Source organism: Oncorhynchus masou, chromosome 8 (assembly GCF_036934945.1).
Source record: "Oncorhynchus masou masou isolate Uvic2021 chromosome 8, UVic_Omas_1.1, whole genome shotgun sequence".
NCBI classification, from domain to species: Eukaryota; Metazoa; Chordata; class Actinopteri; order Salmoniformes; family Salmonidae; genus Oncorhynchus; species Oncorhynchus masou.
Genome location: NC_088219.1, coordinates 2,621,462 through 2,639,554, shown reverse-complemented (window position 1 = coordinate 2,639,554; position 18,093 = coordinate 2,621,462). Strand labels below are relative to the sequence as shown.

Sequence of the window (18,093 nt, the reverse complement as noted above, 5' to 3'; positions counted from 1 at the left end):
GGGTGTCGGTCTCTCATTAGAGCCCTGTGGGGTGGGTGTGGGTCTCTCTCATTAGAGCCCTGTGGGGTGGGTGTCGGTCTCTCTCATTAGAGCCCTGTGGGATGGGTGTCGGTCTCTCTCATTAGAGCCCTGTGGGGTGGGTGTCGGTCTCTCTCATTAGAGCCCTGTGGGGTAGGTGTCGGACCAGCTGGATGAGGGGACTGAGGCTTCAGTGTGTTAGCAGAACAGGTTAGTGAACTCAGGACCAGCTGGATGAGGGGACTGAGGCTTCAGTGTGTTAGTAGAACAGGTTAGTGAACTCAGCCCCAGGACCAGCTGGATGAGGGGACTGAGGCTTCAGTGTGTTAGTAGAACAGGTTAGTGAACTCAGGACCAGCTGGATGAGGGGACTCTTTTCTTTGCTCAGCTCTTGGCATTGCAGGGCTTGGTAATGATATGAGAAGGGGTCACTGTATTTTAGATGTTTCCAAAACTGAATTGCTCTTTTTGTTGTTTTTATTATTAGTGGATATTGGCCTAATTCTGCCCTGCATGCATTGTTTGTAGTTTTCCTCTGGACATGTAGGAGAATCTTACAGAACTCTGCATGCAGGGTTTCAATGGGGTGTTTGTCCCATTGGGTGAAATCTTGTTTCTCGCTGCCATAAAGTGGACCCCACACCTCGCTGCCATAAAGTGAACCCCACACCTCGTTGCCATAAAGTGGACCCCACACCTCGCTGCCATAAAGTGGACCCCACACCTCGCTGCCATAAAGTGGACCCCACACCTCGCTGCCATAAAGTGGACCCCACACCACGCTGCCATAAAGTGGACCCCACACCTCGCTGCCATAAAGTGGACCCCACACCTCGCTGCCATAAAGTGGACCCCACACCTCGCTGCCATAAAGTGGACCCCACACCACGCTGCCATAAAGTGGACCCCACACCTCGCTGCCATAAAGTGGACCCCACACCTCGCTGCCATAAAGTGGACCCCACACCTCGCTGCCATAAAGTGGACCCCACACCTCGCTGCCATAAAGTGGACCCCACACCTCGCTGCCATAAAGTGGACCCCACACCTCGCTGCCATAAAGTGGACCCCACACCTCGCTGCCATAAAGTGGACCCCACACCCCGCTGCCATAAAGTGGACCCCACACCCCGCTGCCATAAAGTGGACCCCACACCTCGCTGCCATAAAGTGCTTTTTAATGGCGTAGAATGCCCTGCGTGCTTTCTCTCTCAGCTCATTCACTGCCTCATTAAGGTGTCCAGTTGAGCTTATTTTTAACCTCCAGTAATTGTAGTGTGTACAGTACTCTATATATTTAAACCTCAGTAATTGTAGTGTGTGCAGTACTCTATATATTTAAACCTCAGTAATTGTAGTGTGTACAGTACTCTATATATTTAAACATCAGTAATTGTAGTGTGTACAGTACTCTATATATTTAAACCTCAGTAATTGTAGTGTGTACAGTACTCTATATATTTAAACCTCAGTAATTGTAGTGTGCAGTACTCTATATCTTTAAACCTCAGTAATTGTAGTGTGTGCAGTACTCTATATATTTAAACCTCAGTAATTGTAGTGTGTATAGTACTCTATATATTTAAACCTCAGTAATTGTAGTGTGTACAGTACTCTATATATTTAAACCTCAGTAATTGTAGTGTGTGCAGTACTCTATATATTTAAACCTCAGTAATTGTAGTGTGTACAGTACTCTATATATTTAAACCTCAGTATTTGTAGTGTGTACAGTACTCTATATATTTAAACCTCAGTAATTGTAGTGTGTACAGTACTCTATATATTTAAACCTCAGTATTTGTAGTGTGTGCAGTACTCTATATATTTAAACCTCAGTAATTGTAGTGTGTGCAGTACTCTATATATTTAAACCTCAGTAATTGTAGTGTGTGCAGTACTCTATATATTTAAACCTCAGTAATTGTAGTGTGTGCAGTACTCTATATATTTAAACCTCAGTAATTGTAGTGTGTGCAGTACTCTATATATTTAAACCTCAGTATTTGTAGTGTGTGCAGTACTCTATATATTTAAACCTCAGTAATTGTAGTGTGTACAGTACTCTATATATTTAAACCTCAGTAATTGTAGTGTGTGCAGTACTCTATATATTTTAACCTCAGTAATTGTAGTGTGTGCAGTATTCTATATATTTTAACATCAGTAATTGTAGTGTGTACAGTACTCTATATATTTAAACCTCAGTAATTGTAGTGTGTACAGTACTCTATATATTTAAACCTCAGTAATTGTAGTGTGTACAGTACTCTATATATTTCAACCTCAGTAATTGTAGTATGTGCAGTACTCTATATATTTAAACCTCAGTAATTGTAGTATGTGCAGTACTCTATATATTTAAACCTCAGTAATTGTAGTATGTGCAGTACTCTATATTTAAACCTCAGTAATTGTAGTGTGTACAGTACTCTATATATTTAAATCTCAGTAATTGTAGTGTGTACAGTACTCTATATATTTTGTACCATATATATCCCATTGAGAACTTGATTGAGAACTTTGGTTTAATTCCCTGAGATTTGGATCTTCTCTGGAAAATCATTATTTTAGTTTTCTGGGGGGGGTTTACTCTCTGTCTTGTCAGAGTGCATGCTGGGAGTGAGTCGTGAAGCAGGAGTGATTGTGGGAGCGACTGGAATTCTTTTCACTTTGTTTTGGTGTGTAAAAAATAATAATAATAATATATATATATATATATATATATATATATATATATATATATATATATATATATATATATATATATATATATATATGTATATATATATGTGTATGTGTGTGTGTGTTGAGTTGTTTTAAGGTTATATTTGTCTCACTATCACTAAGCACGTGTAGGGGTGGTGGGATAGTTGAGGTTGTTTTAAGGTTATATTTGTCTCACTATCACTAAGCACGTGTAGGGGTGGTGGGATAGTTGAGGTTGTTTTTCTCTAGGCCGTATCCAGCAGGGGGGGCTGGCTGTAATGTCGCACGTGGAGGTTTGGAGTTTGAAAAGCTCAAGTCGGCGGCATGGGGTGAAGATTCCGGCGGCAGGGTGTTCTGTGGCAGGGTGTAGCTTAGCAGTGGGCGCTATCATTGGGTATGATTAGGGTTGCAAAGGGTCGGAAAAACTTCCCCATGGTAAATTTCAGGACGTTAAGCCCTGGAATTTGGGGAATTTTGCTTTCATTTAAAAAAAACAAAGTTTATAGCACATGCACAGTGCATTCTGCCCATCACATGCACAGTGCGTTCTGCCCATCACATGCACAGTGCATTCTGCCCATCACATGCACAGTGCGTTCTGCCCATCACATGCACAGTGCATTCTGCCCATCACATGCACAGTGCATTCTGCCCATCACATGCACAGTGCGTTCTGCCCATCACATGCACAGTGCATTCTGCCCATCACATGCACAGTGCGTTCTGCCCATCACATGCACAGTGCGTTCTGCCCATCACATGCACAGTGCATTCTGCCCATCACATGCACAGTGCGTTCTGCCCATCACATGCACAGTGCGTTCTGCCCATCACATGCACAGTGCATTCTGCCCATACCATGCACAGTGCATTCTGCCCATCACATGCACAGTGCATTCTGCCCATCACATGCACAGTGCGTTCTGCCCATCACATGCACAGTGCGTTCTGCCCATCACATGCACAGTGCGTTCTGCCCATCACATGCACAGTGCGTTCTGCCCATCACATGCACAGTGCGTTCTGCCCATCACATGCACAGTGCGTTCTGCCCATCACATGCACAGTGCGTTCTGCCCATCACATGCACAGTGCGTTCTGCCCATCACATGCACAGTGCGTTCTGCCCATCACATGCACAGTGCGTTCTGCCCATCACATGCACAGTGCGTTCTGCCCATCACATGCACAGTGCGTTCTGCCCATACCATGCACAGTGCGTTCTGCCCATACCATGCACAGTGCGTTCTGCCCATACCATGCACAGTGCGTTCTGCCCATACCATGCACAGTGCGTTCTGCCCATACCATGCACAGTGCGTTCTGCCCATACCATGCACAGTGCGTTCTGCCCATACCATGCACAGTGCGTTCTGCCCATACCATGCACAGTGCGTTCTGCCCATCACATGCACAGTGCGTTCTGCCCATCACATGCACAGTGCGTTCTGCCCATCACATGCACAGTGCGTTCTGCCCATCACATGCACAGTGCGTTCTGCCCATACCATGCACAGTGCGTTCTGCCCATCACATGCACAGTGCGTTCTGCCCATACCATGCACAGTGCGTTCTGCCCATACCATGCACAGTGCGTTCTGCCCATACCATGCACAGTGCGTTCTGCCCATCACATGCACAGTGCGTTCTGCCCATCACATGCACAGTGCGTTCTGCCCATCACATGCACAGTGCGTTCTGCCCATCACATGCACAGTGCGTTCTGCCCATCACATGCACAGTGCGTTCTGCCCATCCAATCACATTCTCAAGATCTTGCACACTAATGAGATGCTACTACACTGTCTGAGCCAAGGACTACATGCTTTCTGGTAAGTTTTGATTACAGTACTGGGTTGGGTGAATATATTTTATGAAATAAATTATTTTTTTGTTAACTAGTAAATAGTAGCCTACAGCAAAGTGTGTTTAAATAATTTCTAACTTGTTAACAATTTCTGCTCGTTTGTTTTTATTACCATGTTGTGTTTTAGTTTGTTTGAGCCTGCCGAGGAGTGTTGATTCACCTGTTTCCATACATGTTTTATTTAAAATACCATGTTGTGTTTTAGTATGGTTGAGCCATGTTTTATTTAAAATATTTATCTTACAAAGGAGTTGTTTAATCTAACTGTTTAATTATTTATCTGTACATGGAATTGTATTTGTTGTTTTCAAATCTTTAAAGGAAAATGCCACGGGCACTATCTGATGTGTGGAGACATTTCACTGCAGCTAATGTAGAAGGAAAACCTGTGTATATTTGCTAATAATGTGCCAGATCATATGTGAAGAATGCAACAGAGATGCAGAATCATCTGGCCAAGTGCATAAAGTTCCCTCAGCTCTCACAACAAGCAACCTCTGACAAATGTCCCTCTACTTCTATTCGAGGTGAAAAGGATGAATCATACACCTTATCGATAGCAACAGCTCATGGTCCTCCTGGAATCAGAAATTTTTTGACTCAGTGGAGGAACGTAGTCAGAGATGCTGATGAATGTCTTGCTCAAGCTGTGTGTACAACTGGGTCACCTCTGATGCTCACAGACAATGTGTATTGGAAGAGGTTTCTGAATGTTCTTCGTCCAGCAGACACCCTCCAACCAGACATGCTTTATCTAATCATTTGCTGGATGCAGAGTTCAAGTGAAGGTCAAGCCAATCATAGAGAAAGCAGACTATTGCAATCATCTCTGATAGGTGGTTGAATGTTCCTGGGCAAGGAATAATTAAGTACATCATGTCCACCTCAACAGACACACGTCTCTACATTGCAGATGAGCTGAAGGCAGTCAGTGTTCTGATCATTGTTGAGTAACAGAGGTGGAGGTCTGAAGAGGACAGTAATTGTATCTCTTCAACAGTGGTGGGATATTGGGAACATCCAGATTCAACAATTCTGTATTCAATACGCGATGAATGTCACCAGAGATATCAGCAGATCATTTAACGCCCTTGAGCCTGAAATAGTGGAACTCCTGACGATAGTTGAGGCCATATTCAGGCACTCAAGAGGAAAAATAGCATCTCATTGGACGACCTGCTGGGTATCAGAGCACAGGGACATTGGACGACCTGCTGGGTATCAGAGCACAGGGGACATTGGTAGACCTGTTGGGTATCAGGGCACAGGGGACATTGGTAGACCTGCTGGGTATCAGAGCACAGGGACATTGGTAGACCTGCTGGGTATCAGAGCACAGGGACATTGGTAGACCTGCTGGGTATCAGAGCACAGGGACATTGGTAGACCTGCTGGGTATCAGAGCACAGGGGACATTGGTAGACCTGCTGGGTATCAGAGCACAGGGGACATTGGTAGACCTGCTGGGTATCAGAACACAGGGGACATTGGTAGACCTGTTGGGTATCAGAGCACAGGGACATTGGTAGACCTGCTGGGTATCAGAACACAGGGGACATTGGTAGACCTGCTGGGTATCAGAACACAGGGGACATTGGTAGACCTGCTGGGTATCAGAACACAGGGGACATTGGTAGACCTGCTGGGTATCAGAACACAGGGGACATTGGTAGACCTGCTGGGTATCAGAACACAGGGGACATTGGTAGACCTGCTGGGTATCAGAACACAGGGGTTATTGGTGAGAAGTAGGTTTCAGGGAATCTCTGAAACGGATGCCTCATCCCCATGTTTCTTTGGTTTAGAGAAAAATAATGGACAAATAAGAATTATTATTATTAATTTCCTCAAGTCCGCTGTTGGACAGGAGCCCAAGTGGAATTAGAAAGAGGACAGTAGAGTTCTATACTGAGTTCTACCAGTGGAATTATAAAGAGGACAGTAGAGTTCTATACTGAGTTCTACCAGTGGAATTATAAAGAGAACAGTAGAGTTCTATACTGAGTTCTACCAGTGGAATTAGAAAGAGGGTAGTAGAGTTCTATACTGAGTTCTACCAGTGGAATTATAAAGAGAACAGTAGAGTTCTATACTGAGTTCTACCAGTGGAATTATAAAGAGGACAGTAGAGTTCTATACTGAGTTCTACCAGTGGAATTATAAAGAGGACAGTAGAGTTCTATACTGAGTTCTACCAGTGGAATTATAAAGAGGACAGTAGAGTTCTATACTGAGTTCTACCAGTGGAATTATAAAGAGGACAGTAGAGTTCTATACTGAGTTCTACCAGTGGAATTATAAAGAGGACAGTAGAGTTCTATACTGAGTTCTACCAGTGGAATTATAAAGAGAACAGTAGAGTTCTATACTGAGTTCTACCAGTGGAATTAGAAAGAGGGTAGTAGAGTTCTATACTGAGTTCTACCAGTGGAATTAGAAAGAGGGTAGTAGAGTTCTATACTGAGTTCTACCAGTGGAATTATAAAGAGGACAGTAGAGTTCTATACTGAGTTCTACCAGTGGAATTATAAAGAGGACAGTAGAGTTCTATACTGAGTTCTACCAGTGGAATTAGAAAGAGGGTAGTAGAGTTCTATACTGAGTTCTACCAGTGGAATTAGAAAGAGGGTAGTAGAGTTCTATACTGAGTTCTACCAGTGGAATTAGAAAGAGAACAGTAGAGTTCTATACTGAGTTCTACCAGTGGAATTATAAAGAGGACAGTAGAGTTCTATACTGAGTTCTACCAGTGGAATTATAAAGAGGAGAGTAGAGTTCTATACTGAGTTCTACCAGTGGAATTATAAAGAGGACAGTAGAGTTCTATACTGAGTTCTACCAGTGGAATTATAAAGAGGGTAGTAGAGTTCTATACTGAGTTCTACCAGTGGAATTATAAAGAGAACAGAGTTCTATACTGAGTTCTACCAGTGGAATTAGAAAGAGGGTAGTAGAGTTCTATACTGAGTTCTACAAGTGGAATTAGAAGAGGGTAGTAGAGTTCTATACTGAGTTCTACCAGTGGAATTAGAAAGAGGGTAGTAGAGTTCTATACTGAGTTCTACCAGTGGAATTAGAAAGAGGGTAGTAGAGTTCTATACTGAGTTCTACCAGTGGAATTAGAAAGAGGGTAGTAGAGTTCTATACTGAGTTCTACCAGTGGAATTATAAAGAGAACAGAGTTCTATACTGAGTTCTACCAGTGGAATTAGAAAGAGGGTAGTAGAGTTCTATACTGAGTTCTACAAGTGGAATTATAAAGAGGACAGTAGAGTTCTATACTGAGTTCTACCAGTGGAATTATAAAGAGAACAGTAGAGTTCTATACTGAGTTCTACAAGTGGAATTATAAAGATGACAGTAGAGTTCTATACTGAGTTCTACCAGTGGAATTATAAAGAGGACAGTAGAGTTCTATACTGAGTTCTACCAGTGGAATTATAAAGAGGACAGTAGAGTTCTATACTGAGTTCTACCAGTGGAATTATAAAGAGAACAGTAGAGTTCTATACTGAGTTCTACCAGTGGAATTAGAAAGAGGGTAGTAGAGTTCTATACTGAGTTCTACCAGTGGAATTATAAAGAGAACAGAGTTCTATACTGAGTTCTACCAGTGGAATTAGAAAGAGGGTAGTAGAGTTCTATACTGAGTTCTACCAGTGGAATTATAAAGAGAACAGTAGAGTTCTATACTGAGTTCTACCAGTGGAATTATAAAGAGGACAGTAGAGTTCTATACTGAGTTCTACAAGTGGAATTATAAAGAGAACAGTAGAGTTCTATACTGAGTTCTACCAGTGGAATTATAAAGAGGACAGAACAGTGACACAGCAGTTCCTTGATGAGCTCCCACAGGTGGCTGCAGGAGCTCAGGTTGAACTCGATCAACTGTTGTCTTTGCAGGAGCTACACACTGCATTGAAAGGCATGGAGAATGGAAGGGCGCCGGGCATTGATGGGCTTCCTGTTGACTTTTTAAAAAGTCATTTTGGGCAATGTTGGGAGAGGATTGGCTAGCAGTAGTTAAGGATAGTTTGACCCGAGGGTTACTACCGCTAAGCTGCAGAAGGGCTGTCCTCACCTTACTGCCAAAAAAGGGATGGAGGTGAAGAACTGGAGGACGGGGGCCTTAATGTGCACTGATTTATAAGATCCCGTCCAAGGCGTTGTCCAACAGGCTGAGGGATGTGATGGGGCAAATCATAACGGACCAGTCCTACTGTGTTCCCTGCAGGCAGAGAGGGGATAACATTTCACATCATAACGGACTAGTCCTACTGTGTTCCCGGCCTGATTCTGGATTTTTTTTGTATGTCTTTATGGCTATTGGGTTGAATGCTGGTCAAGTTGATCAGGAAAAGGCATGTGACCATCGATACTTATGGGACCACTTGGGGAGGCTTTTGGTTTCATCTCTGTGTTTATTGCCATGATCTGGTTGGGTCCTGTGTGGCTCAGTCGGTAGAGCATGGCGCTTGCAACGCCAAGCGTCGTGGGTTCGATTCCCGCTGGGGCCACCCATATGTAAAAGTAGTGGCCCCAGCCGACTTGTAAGTCGCTTTGGACAAAAGCGTCTGCTAAATGGGATATATTATTATTATTATGTTGAAAGTGTATTGAAAGTTAACGGTGGCTTGAGTGCTCCTTTTAAAGTGTGTAGAGGAACTAGACAGGGGTGTTCGTTGTCAGGAATGTTATATGCCATCGCTATAGAGCCACTACTAAATAGCATTAGATGTTTCATTGAAGGGGTGTACCTTTTCAGAGGATACTCCTCCTATTCGTCTCTCAGCGTACGCTGATGATGTAGTTAGTGAAAATCAAGCAGACGTGGATATTTTGAGTCTCGTGATTGATCGGTTTAAGGGAATATCCTCTCAAAGGTAAAAAAAAAGAAAATGGTGCTTTTACAGATCGGGAAATGGCTTGGAGGGATCATGGCTTTGCCAGAGGGGTTAGAATGGTGTAAGGGAGGTTTGAGGTATCTTGGGAGTGTACCTAGGGGATGAGAGGACAATGGGTGGGGATTAATTGTAATGTGGTTGCCTCTGCACTGTGGCATCGGTTGTCATGTTAAGATCCACCATCTGGCCTTCTGGCAGAGATACAGGCAATTATTCTAGATTTATTTGGGGATAAATATCATTGGCTTCCACAAAGTGGAAGAAGGGGGGGGAAAGGTACATCTGGCTTAGTAGGGCTGCTGCTTTCCGGTTTCACTTTAAGGTTCCTTTATGGACCAGAAAATGAGGTGTGGAGAGGGAGGGCAGGTCTGGTATTACAGCAGGATTTCTAGGGACGGAGAACCTCTTTCACAGAGGCCTTCTTAGTGTAGTGTCTTAGAGGACGGGTGGCTGAACATTTTGGGGGTGATGTTGGAAAGGATTGTCGGACAACTGCTGGAAAGTTGCAGGAAGGCTCTGTCAGGAGAAGAGTGGATTATGCTCAAGAGTTACTACAAAAAGACACCAGGTGAAGACGCCCCATTTCCCAGACTAGGGATTCCACCCAATATCCCAGAGTCAGACAGAAAGGCTTTAGTACTGGGTTTGGGAGGGTTTGGGAGGGTTTGGGAGGGTTTGGATGAGGTGAATGGCAAGGAGTTATATAGGGAGTGTGTCAAGGTGGTAAGGTGTTAAATAAAGATACATTGAAAAGACACTCCTTGGAGGGTAACCCTGGGCCTTGATGACAAGGTAAAGCCAGCATGGAGAACACTGTACAAGCCACCGTTACTAAAGGGGACTGGTGATATGTAATGGGGGGTGTTGATGACAAGGTAAAGCCAGCATGGAAAACACTGTATAAGCCACCGTTACTAAAGGGGACTGGTGATATGTAATGGAGGGTGTTGATGACAAGGTAAAACTAGCATGGAGAACACTGTACAGGGGACTGGTGATATGTAATGGGGGGTGTTGAAGGGGACTGGTGATATGTAATGGGGGGTGTTGATGACAAGGTAAAGCCAGCATGGAGAACACTGTACAGGGGACTGGTGATATGTAATGGGGGGTGTTGATGACAAGGTAAAGCCAGCATGGAGAACACTGTACAGGGGACTGGTGATATGTAATGGGGGGTGTTGATGACAAGGTAAAGCCAGCATGGAGAACACTGTACAGGGGACTGGTGATATGTAATGGGGGGTGTTGATGACAAGGTAAAACCAGCATGGAGAACACTGTACAGGGGACTGGTGATATGTAATGGGGGGTGTTGATGACAAGGTAAAACCAGCATGGAGAACACTGTACAGGGGACTGGTGATATGTAATGGGGGTGTTGATGACAAGGTAAAGCCAGCATGGAGAGCACTGTACAGGGGACTGGTGATATGTAATGGGGGTGTTGATGACAAGGTAAAACCAGCATGGAGAACACTGTACAGGGGACTGGTGATATGTAATGGGGGTGTTGATGACAAGGTGAAACCAGCATGGAGAACACTGTACAGGGGACTGGTGATATGTAATGGGGGGTGTTGATGGGGACTGGTGATATGTAATGGGGGGTGTTGAAGGGGTCTGGTGATATGTAATGGGGGTGTTGATGGGGACTGGTGATGTGTAATGGAGGGTGTTGATGACAAGGTAAAACCAGCATGGAGAACACTGTACAGGGGACTGGTGATATGTAATGGGGGGTGTTGATGACAAGGTGAAACCAGCATGGAGAGCACTGTACAGGGGACTGGTGATATGTAATGGGGGGTGTTGATGACAAGGTAAAGCCAGCATGGAGAACACTGTACAGGGGACTGGTGATATGTAATGGGGGTGTTGAAGGGGACTGGTGATATGTAATGGGGGGTGTTGATGACAAGGTAAAACCAGCATGGAGAACACTGTACAGGGGACTGGTGATATGTAATGGGGGGTGTTGATGACAAGGTGAAACCAGCATGGAGAACACTGTACAGGGGACTGGTGATATGTAATGGGGGGTGTTGAAGGGGACTGGTGATATGTAATGGGGGGTGTTGATGACAAGGTAAAACCAGCATGGAGAACACTGTACAGGGGACTGGTGATATGTAATGGGGGGTGTTGATGACAAGGTAAAGCCAGCATGGAGAACACTGTTCAGGGGACTGGTGATATGTAATGGGGGTGTTGATGGGGACTGGTGATATGTAATGGGGGTGTTGAAGGGGACTGGTGATATGTAATGGGGGTGTTGATGACAAGGTAAAACCAGCATGGAGAACACTGTACAGGGGACTGGTGATATGTAATGGGGGTGTTGATGACAAGGTAAAGCCAGCATGGAGAACACTGTACAGGGGACTGGTGATATGTAATGGGGGTGTTGATGACAAGGTAAAGCCAGCATGGAGAACACTGTACAGGGGACTGGTGATATGTAATGGGGGGTGTTGATGACAAGGTAAAGCCAGCATGGAGAACACTGTACAAGCCACCGTTACTAAAGGGGACTGGTGATATGTAATGGGGGGTGTTGATGACAAGGTAAAGCCAGCATGGAGAGCACTGTACAGGGGACTGGTGATATGTAATGGGGGGTGTTGATGGGGACTGGTGATATGTAATGGAGGGTGTTGATGACAAGGTAAAGCCAGCATGGAGAGCACTGTACAGGGGACTGGTGATATGTAATGGGGGGTGTTGATGACAAGGTAAAACCAGCATGGAGAACACTGTACAGGGGACTGGTGATATGTAATGGGGGGTGTTGATGACAAGGTAAAACCAGCATGGAGAACACTGTACAGGGGACTGGTGATATGTAATGGGGGGTGTTGAAGGGGACTGGTGATATGTAATGGGGGATGTTGATGACAAGGTAAAACCAGCATGGAGAACACTGTACAGGGGACTGGTGATATGTAATGGGGGGTGTTGATGACAAGGTAAAACCAGCATGGAGAACACTGTACAGGGGACTGGTGATATGTAATTGGGGGTGTTGATGACAAGGTAAAACCAGCATGGAGAACACTGTACAGGGGACTGGTGATATGTAATGGGGGGTGTTGATGACAAGGTAAAGCCAGCATGGAGAACACTGTACAGGGGACTGGTGATATGTAATGGGGGGTGTTGATGACAAGGTAAAGCCAGCATGGAGAACTCTGTAAAGCCACTGTTACTAAAGGGGACTGGTGATATGTAATGGGGGGTGTTGAAGGGGTCTGGTGATATGTAATGGGGGGTGTTTAAGGGGACTGGTGATATGTAATGGGGGGTGTTGAAGGGGACTGGTGATATGTAATGGGGGGTGTTGAAGGGGACTGGTGATATGTAATGGAGGGTGTTGATGACATGATGCATGGCATCATTGCGGTTCATGCTTTTGTATATGTCATTAATTCAGAATCAAATCCATTTGGTCACATGGTTAGCAGATGTTAAAGGTCAGATACACATGGTTAGCAGATGTTATTTGTCACATACACATGGTTAGCAGATGTTATTGGTCACATGGTTAGCAGATGATATTGGTCACATACACATGGTTAGCAGATGTTATTGGTCACATGGTTAGCAGATGATATTGGTCACATGGTTAGCAGATGATATTGGTCACATGGTTAGCAGATGTTATTGGTCACATGGTTAGCAGATGTTATTGCTCACATACACGTGGTTAGCAGATGTTATTGGTCACATGGTTAGCAGATGTTATTGGTCACATGGTTAGCAGATGTTATTGGTCACATGGTTAGCAGATGATATTGGTCACATGGTTAGCAGATGATATTGGTCACATGGTTAGCAGATGATATTGGTCACATATACATGGTCAGCAGATGTTATTGGTCACATACGCATGGTTAGCAGATGTTATAGGTCACATGGTTAGCAGATGTTATTGGTCACATGGTTAGCAGATGTTATTGGTCACATGGTTAGCAGATGTTATTGGTCACATGGTTAGCAGATGTTATTGGTCACATGGTTAGCAGATGTTATTGGTCACATGGTTAGCAGATGTTATTGGTCACACGGTTAGCAGATGTTATTGGTCACACGGTTAGCAGATGTTAATGGTCACACGGTTAGCAGATGTTAATGGTCACATGGTTAGCAGATGTTAATGGTCACATGGTTAGCAGATGTTAATGGTCACATGGTTAGCAGATGTTAATGGTCACATGGTTAGCAGATGTTAATGGTCAGATACACATGGTTAGCAGATGTTATTGGTCACATGGTTAGCAGATGTTAATGGTCACATGGTTAGCAGATGTTAATGGTCACATGGTTAGCAGATGTTAATGGTCACATGGTTAGCAGATGTTAATGGTCACATGGTTAGCAGATGCTAATGGTCACATGGTTAGCAGATGTTAATGGTCACATGGTTAGCAGATGTTATTGGTCACATGGTTAGCAGATGTTATTGGTCACATGGTTAGCAGATGTTATTGGTCACATACACATGGTTAGCAGATGTTATTGGTCACATACACATGGTTAGCAGATGGTAATGCGAGTGTAGCGAAATGCTTGTGCTTCTCGTTCTGACAGTGCAGTAATAACCAACGAGTAATCTAACAATTCCACAATGACTACCTTATACACACACAAGTGTAAAGGAATTAATCAGTATATGTACATGTAGATATATGGATGAGCGATGGTACAGAACGACATAGGTAAGATGCAGTGGATGGTATAGATTACATATACATAGAGTAATGTAGGATCTGTAAACACATGAAGTTGCGTTGTTTGATGTTGGAGATGGGTGTTCTTTTTGTAATATAAGAGAAACTATTTGTCACTGTTTTAGGGATAAAAACTATTTTTGAAATACTAGAGTCTTGTTTACAGCTGTAGGGGAGATTTTCAATTACACTGTTTTTATTTTGGTGTTTCAATACAGTAAGCAACAGAAAGGAAAATGGCAACTTGTTAAATTGTATTTTTGGGGATGAGCTAAGATGTCCATATTTCTGAGTAGGAAACACGAGATAGACAGGGAATATGGTAATGATGTAAGATGTGTTTTTAAGATCAGTAAAAGGGACCATAATAGCGGATGTTTAGTTTTTCTCTGCTGTTAGAGACCTCCCATTGTTTGAAGGGAAATCGGTCTCTGAAGGAGCGGTTTTCTGGAGGGAAATTATTTCTTGTTGATGAAATAATACTTTTTAACAATTTTAATTTGTATTTTTATTTAAGAGTGACATGTTTTGTTGTTTAATTTCTGAAAAGGCCGTGTGCCATTTTATGCCATTTAAAAACACACTGTCTGTCTCTATCTCTGTCTGTGTCTGACTCTCTCTGTCTCTCTGTCTCTCTGTCTCTCTGTCTCTCTGTCTCTCTGTCTCTCTGTCTCTGTCTCTCTGTCTGTGTCTGACTCTCTCTGTCTCTCCGTCTCTCTATCTCTGTCTCTCTATCTCTGTCTCTCTATCTCTGTCTCTCTATCTCTGTCTCTCTATCTCTGTCTCTCTATCTCTGTCTCTCTGTCTCTCTGTCTCTCTGTCTCTCTGTCTCTCTGTCTCTCTGTCTCTCTGTCTCTCTGTCTCTCTGTCTCTATCTCTGTGTCTCTGTCTCTCTATCTCTGTCTCTCTATCTCTGTCTCTCTCTCTCTGTCTCTCTGTCTATTTGTCTCTCTCTCTCTCTCTCTCTGTCTGATGTAAGCTAAGCTCTGGTAGTGTTGACCTGTTAGAGGAGCTCACAGCAGGGTCTTAGACGACCCCATACAGAGCCTGCTCACACACACGGCGTTGGAGCACAGCTAAGCCCCCAGGAACTTGGTAGGGAGTCCACCCTTGGACGAATAAATGTCAGAAAGGGATGCTTTCTCTCTCTCTCCTCCTTTCTTCTTCAGCCTCCCCTCTCTCTCCTATCTGCGTGAGCGCTGCAGGGGTAAGGATGGCCATGCTGCAACACTTGGAAACCCCATCTCTGTTTAGCCTCTTATCTCAGCCCTGTCTAAATCCCACAGCTGCTGTGCTGTTCAACTCCTTACAGCGTAGAGTAGGGAGGTATTTCATTTGGAAACACTCTGTGAATACCCCACACCACCTCCATTCAATTTACATCTGAATTATGACCGGTTATAACGTCTTTGTCAGGTTATAACTGGTTATAATGTCTGTCAGGTTATAACTAGTTATGTCTTTATGTCAGGTTATAACTAGTTATGTCTTTATGTCAGGTTATAACTAGTTATGTCTTTGTCAGGTTATAACTAGTTATGTCTTTGTCAGGTTATAACTAGTTATGTCTTTATGTCAGGTTATAACTAGTTATGTCTATGTCAGGTTATAACTAGTTATGTCTTTGTCAGGTTATAACTAGTTATGTCTTTATGTCAGGTTATAACTAGTTATGTCTTTATGTCAGGTTATAACTAGTTATGTCTTTATGTCAGGTTATAACTAGTTATGTCTTTGTCAGGTTATAACTAGTTATGTCTTTGTCAGGTTATAACTAGTTATGTCTTTGTCAGGTTATAACTAGTTATGTCTTTATGTCAGGTTATAACTAGTTATGTCTTTGTCAGGTTATAACTGGTTATAATATCTGTCAGGTTATAACTGGTTATAATGTCTGTCAGTTTATAACTGGTTATAATGTCTGTCAGTTTATAACTGGTTATAATATCTGTCAGGTTATAACTGGTTATGTCTCTGTCAGGTTATAACTGTGTCCAGTTGATGGCCATCATGGAGCATGCGTACTACGGCAGCTTTGGATACCAGGTCACCAACTTCTTTGCTGCCTCCAGGTAACACACACACACACAACCTCCAGGTAACACACACACACACAACCTCCAGGTAACACACACACACACAACCTCCAGGTAACACACACACACACAACCTCCAGGTAACACACACACACACACAACCTCCAGGTAACACACACACACACACACACAAACTCCAGGTAACACACACACACACACACACAAACTCCAGGTAACACACACACACACACACACAAACTCCAGGTAACACACACACACAACCTCCAGGTAACACACACACACACACAACCTCCAGGTAACACACACACACACACAACCTCCAGGTAACACACACACACACAACCTCCAGGTAACACACACACACACACACACACACAACCTCCAGGTAACACACACACACACACACACACAACCTCTAGGTAACACACACACACACACAACCTCTAGGTAACACACACACACACAACCTCTAGGTAACACACACACACACACACACACACAACCTCTAGGTAACACACACACACACACACACAACCTCTAGGTAACACACACACACACACACACAACCTCTAGGTAACACACACACACACACACAACCTCCAGGTAACACACACACACACACACACACACACACACACACACACACACACACACACACACACACACACACACACACACACACAACCTCTAGGTAACACACACACACACAACCTCTAGGTAACACACACACACACAACCTCCAGGTAACACACACACACACACACACAACCTCTAGGTAACACACACACACACACAACCTCCAGGTAACACACACACACACACAACCTCCAGGTAACACACACACACACACAACCTCCAGGTAACACACACACACACAAAACCTCCAGGTAACACACACACACACACACACAACCTCCAGGTAACACACACACACACACACACACACAACCTCCAGGTAACACACACACACACAACCTCCAGGTAACACACACACACACACACACACACAACCTCCAGGTAACACACACACACACACACACAACCTCCAGGTAACACACACACACACACAACCTCCAGGTAACACACACACACACACACAACCTCCAGGTAACACACACACACACACACAACCTCCAGGTAACACACACACACACACACACACAACCTCCAGGTAACACACACACACACACACACACACACACAACCTCCAGGTAACACACACACACACACACAACCTCCAGGTAACACACACACACACACACAACCTCCAGGTAACACACACACACACACACACACACAACCTCCAGGTAACACACACACACACAACCTCTAGGTAACACACACACACACACACACAACCTCTAGGTAACACACACACAACCTCCAGGTAACACACACACACACACACACACAACCTCTAGGTAACACACACACAGCCTTAGAGCCACACACACAGCACAGAGTCCCCTGTGCTGCGGGAGGAGATTTGATTGGTCAAAGCAGGGCTGTGCATCTGAGTTCTTTACGCTATAGACCTGCAGAATTTGAAATGTACGTTTTCTGTCTCTCTTTCCTTCCTAAAAGGTTTATTCTGTTCTACTGCCATTTTACTGTACGTTTTTTTTCTCCAAATGTTGTATCATTGTGGAGAAGAAACCTGCTAGTAAGCATTTCGTTGGACTATTCATACCATACGTGTCTCGTACACACGACTCATAAAACGTAACTCTCTTTCTCTCTCCATGATCTGAAGATGCTTTCAACAAAGCAATATGTTCTTTACTAATGTTTACCCCTGTACCCCTTGT

At 43.9% G+C, this 18,093-nt stretch overlaps 1 protein-coding gene across 2 annotated transcripts in view; it reads left to right on the top strand.

Moving 5' to 3' along the window:
* Positions 1-18,093, top strand: part of gbe1a (glucan (1,4-alpha-), branching enzyme 1a) — a 188,667-nt gene that overhangs the window by 50,448 nt on the left and 120,126 nt on the right. For both annotated transcript variants that reach the window (XM_064971318.1, XM_064971317.1), the window contains exon 6: positions 16,210-16,300. In XM_064971318.1, the coding sequence (XP_064827390.1) occupies positions 16,210-16,300 (91 nt within the window). The remainder of the gene's footprint in view (positions 1-16,209; positions 16,301-18,093) is intronic.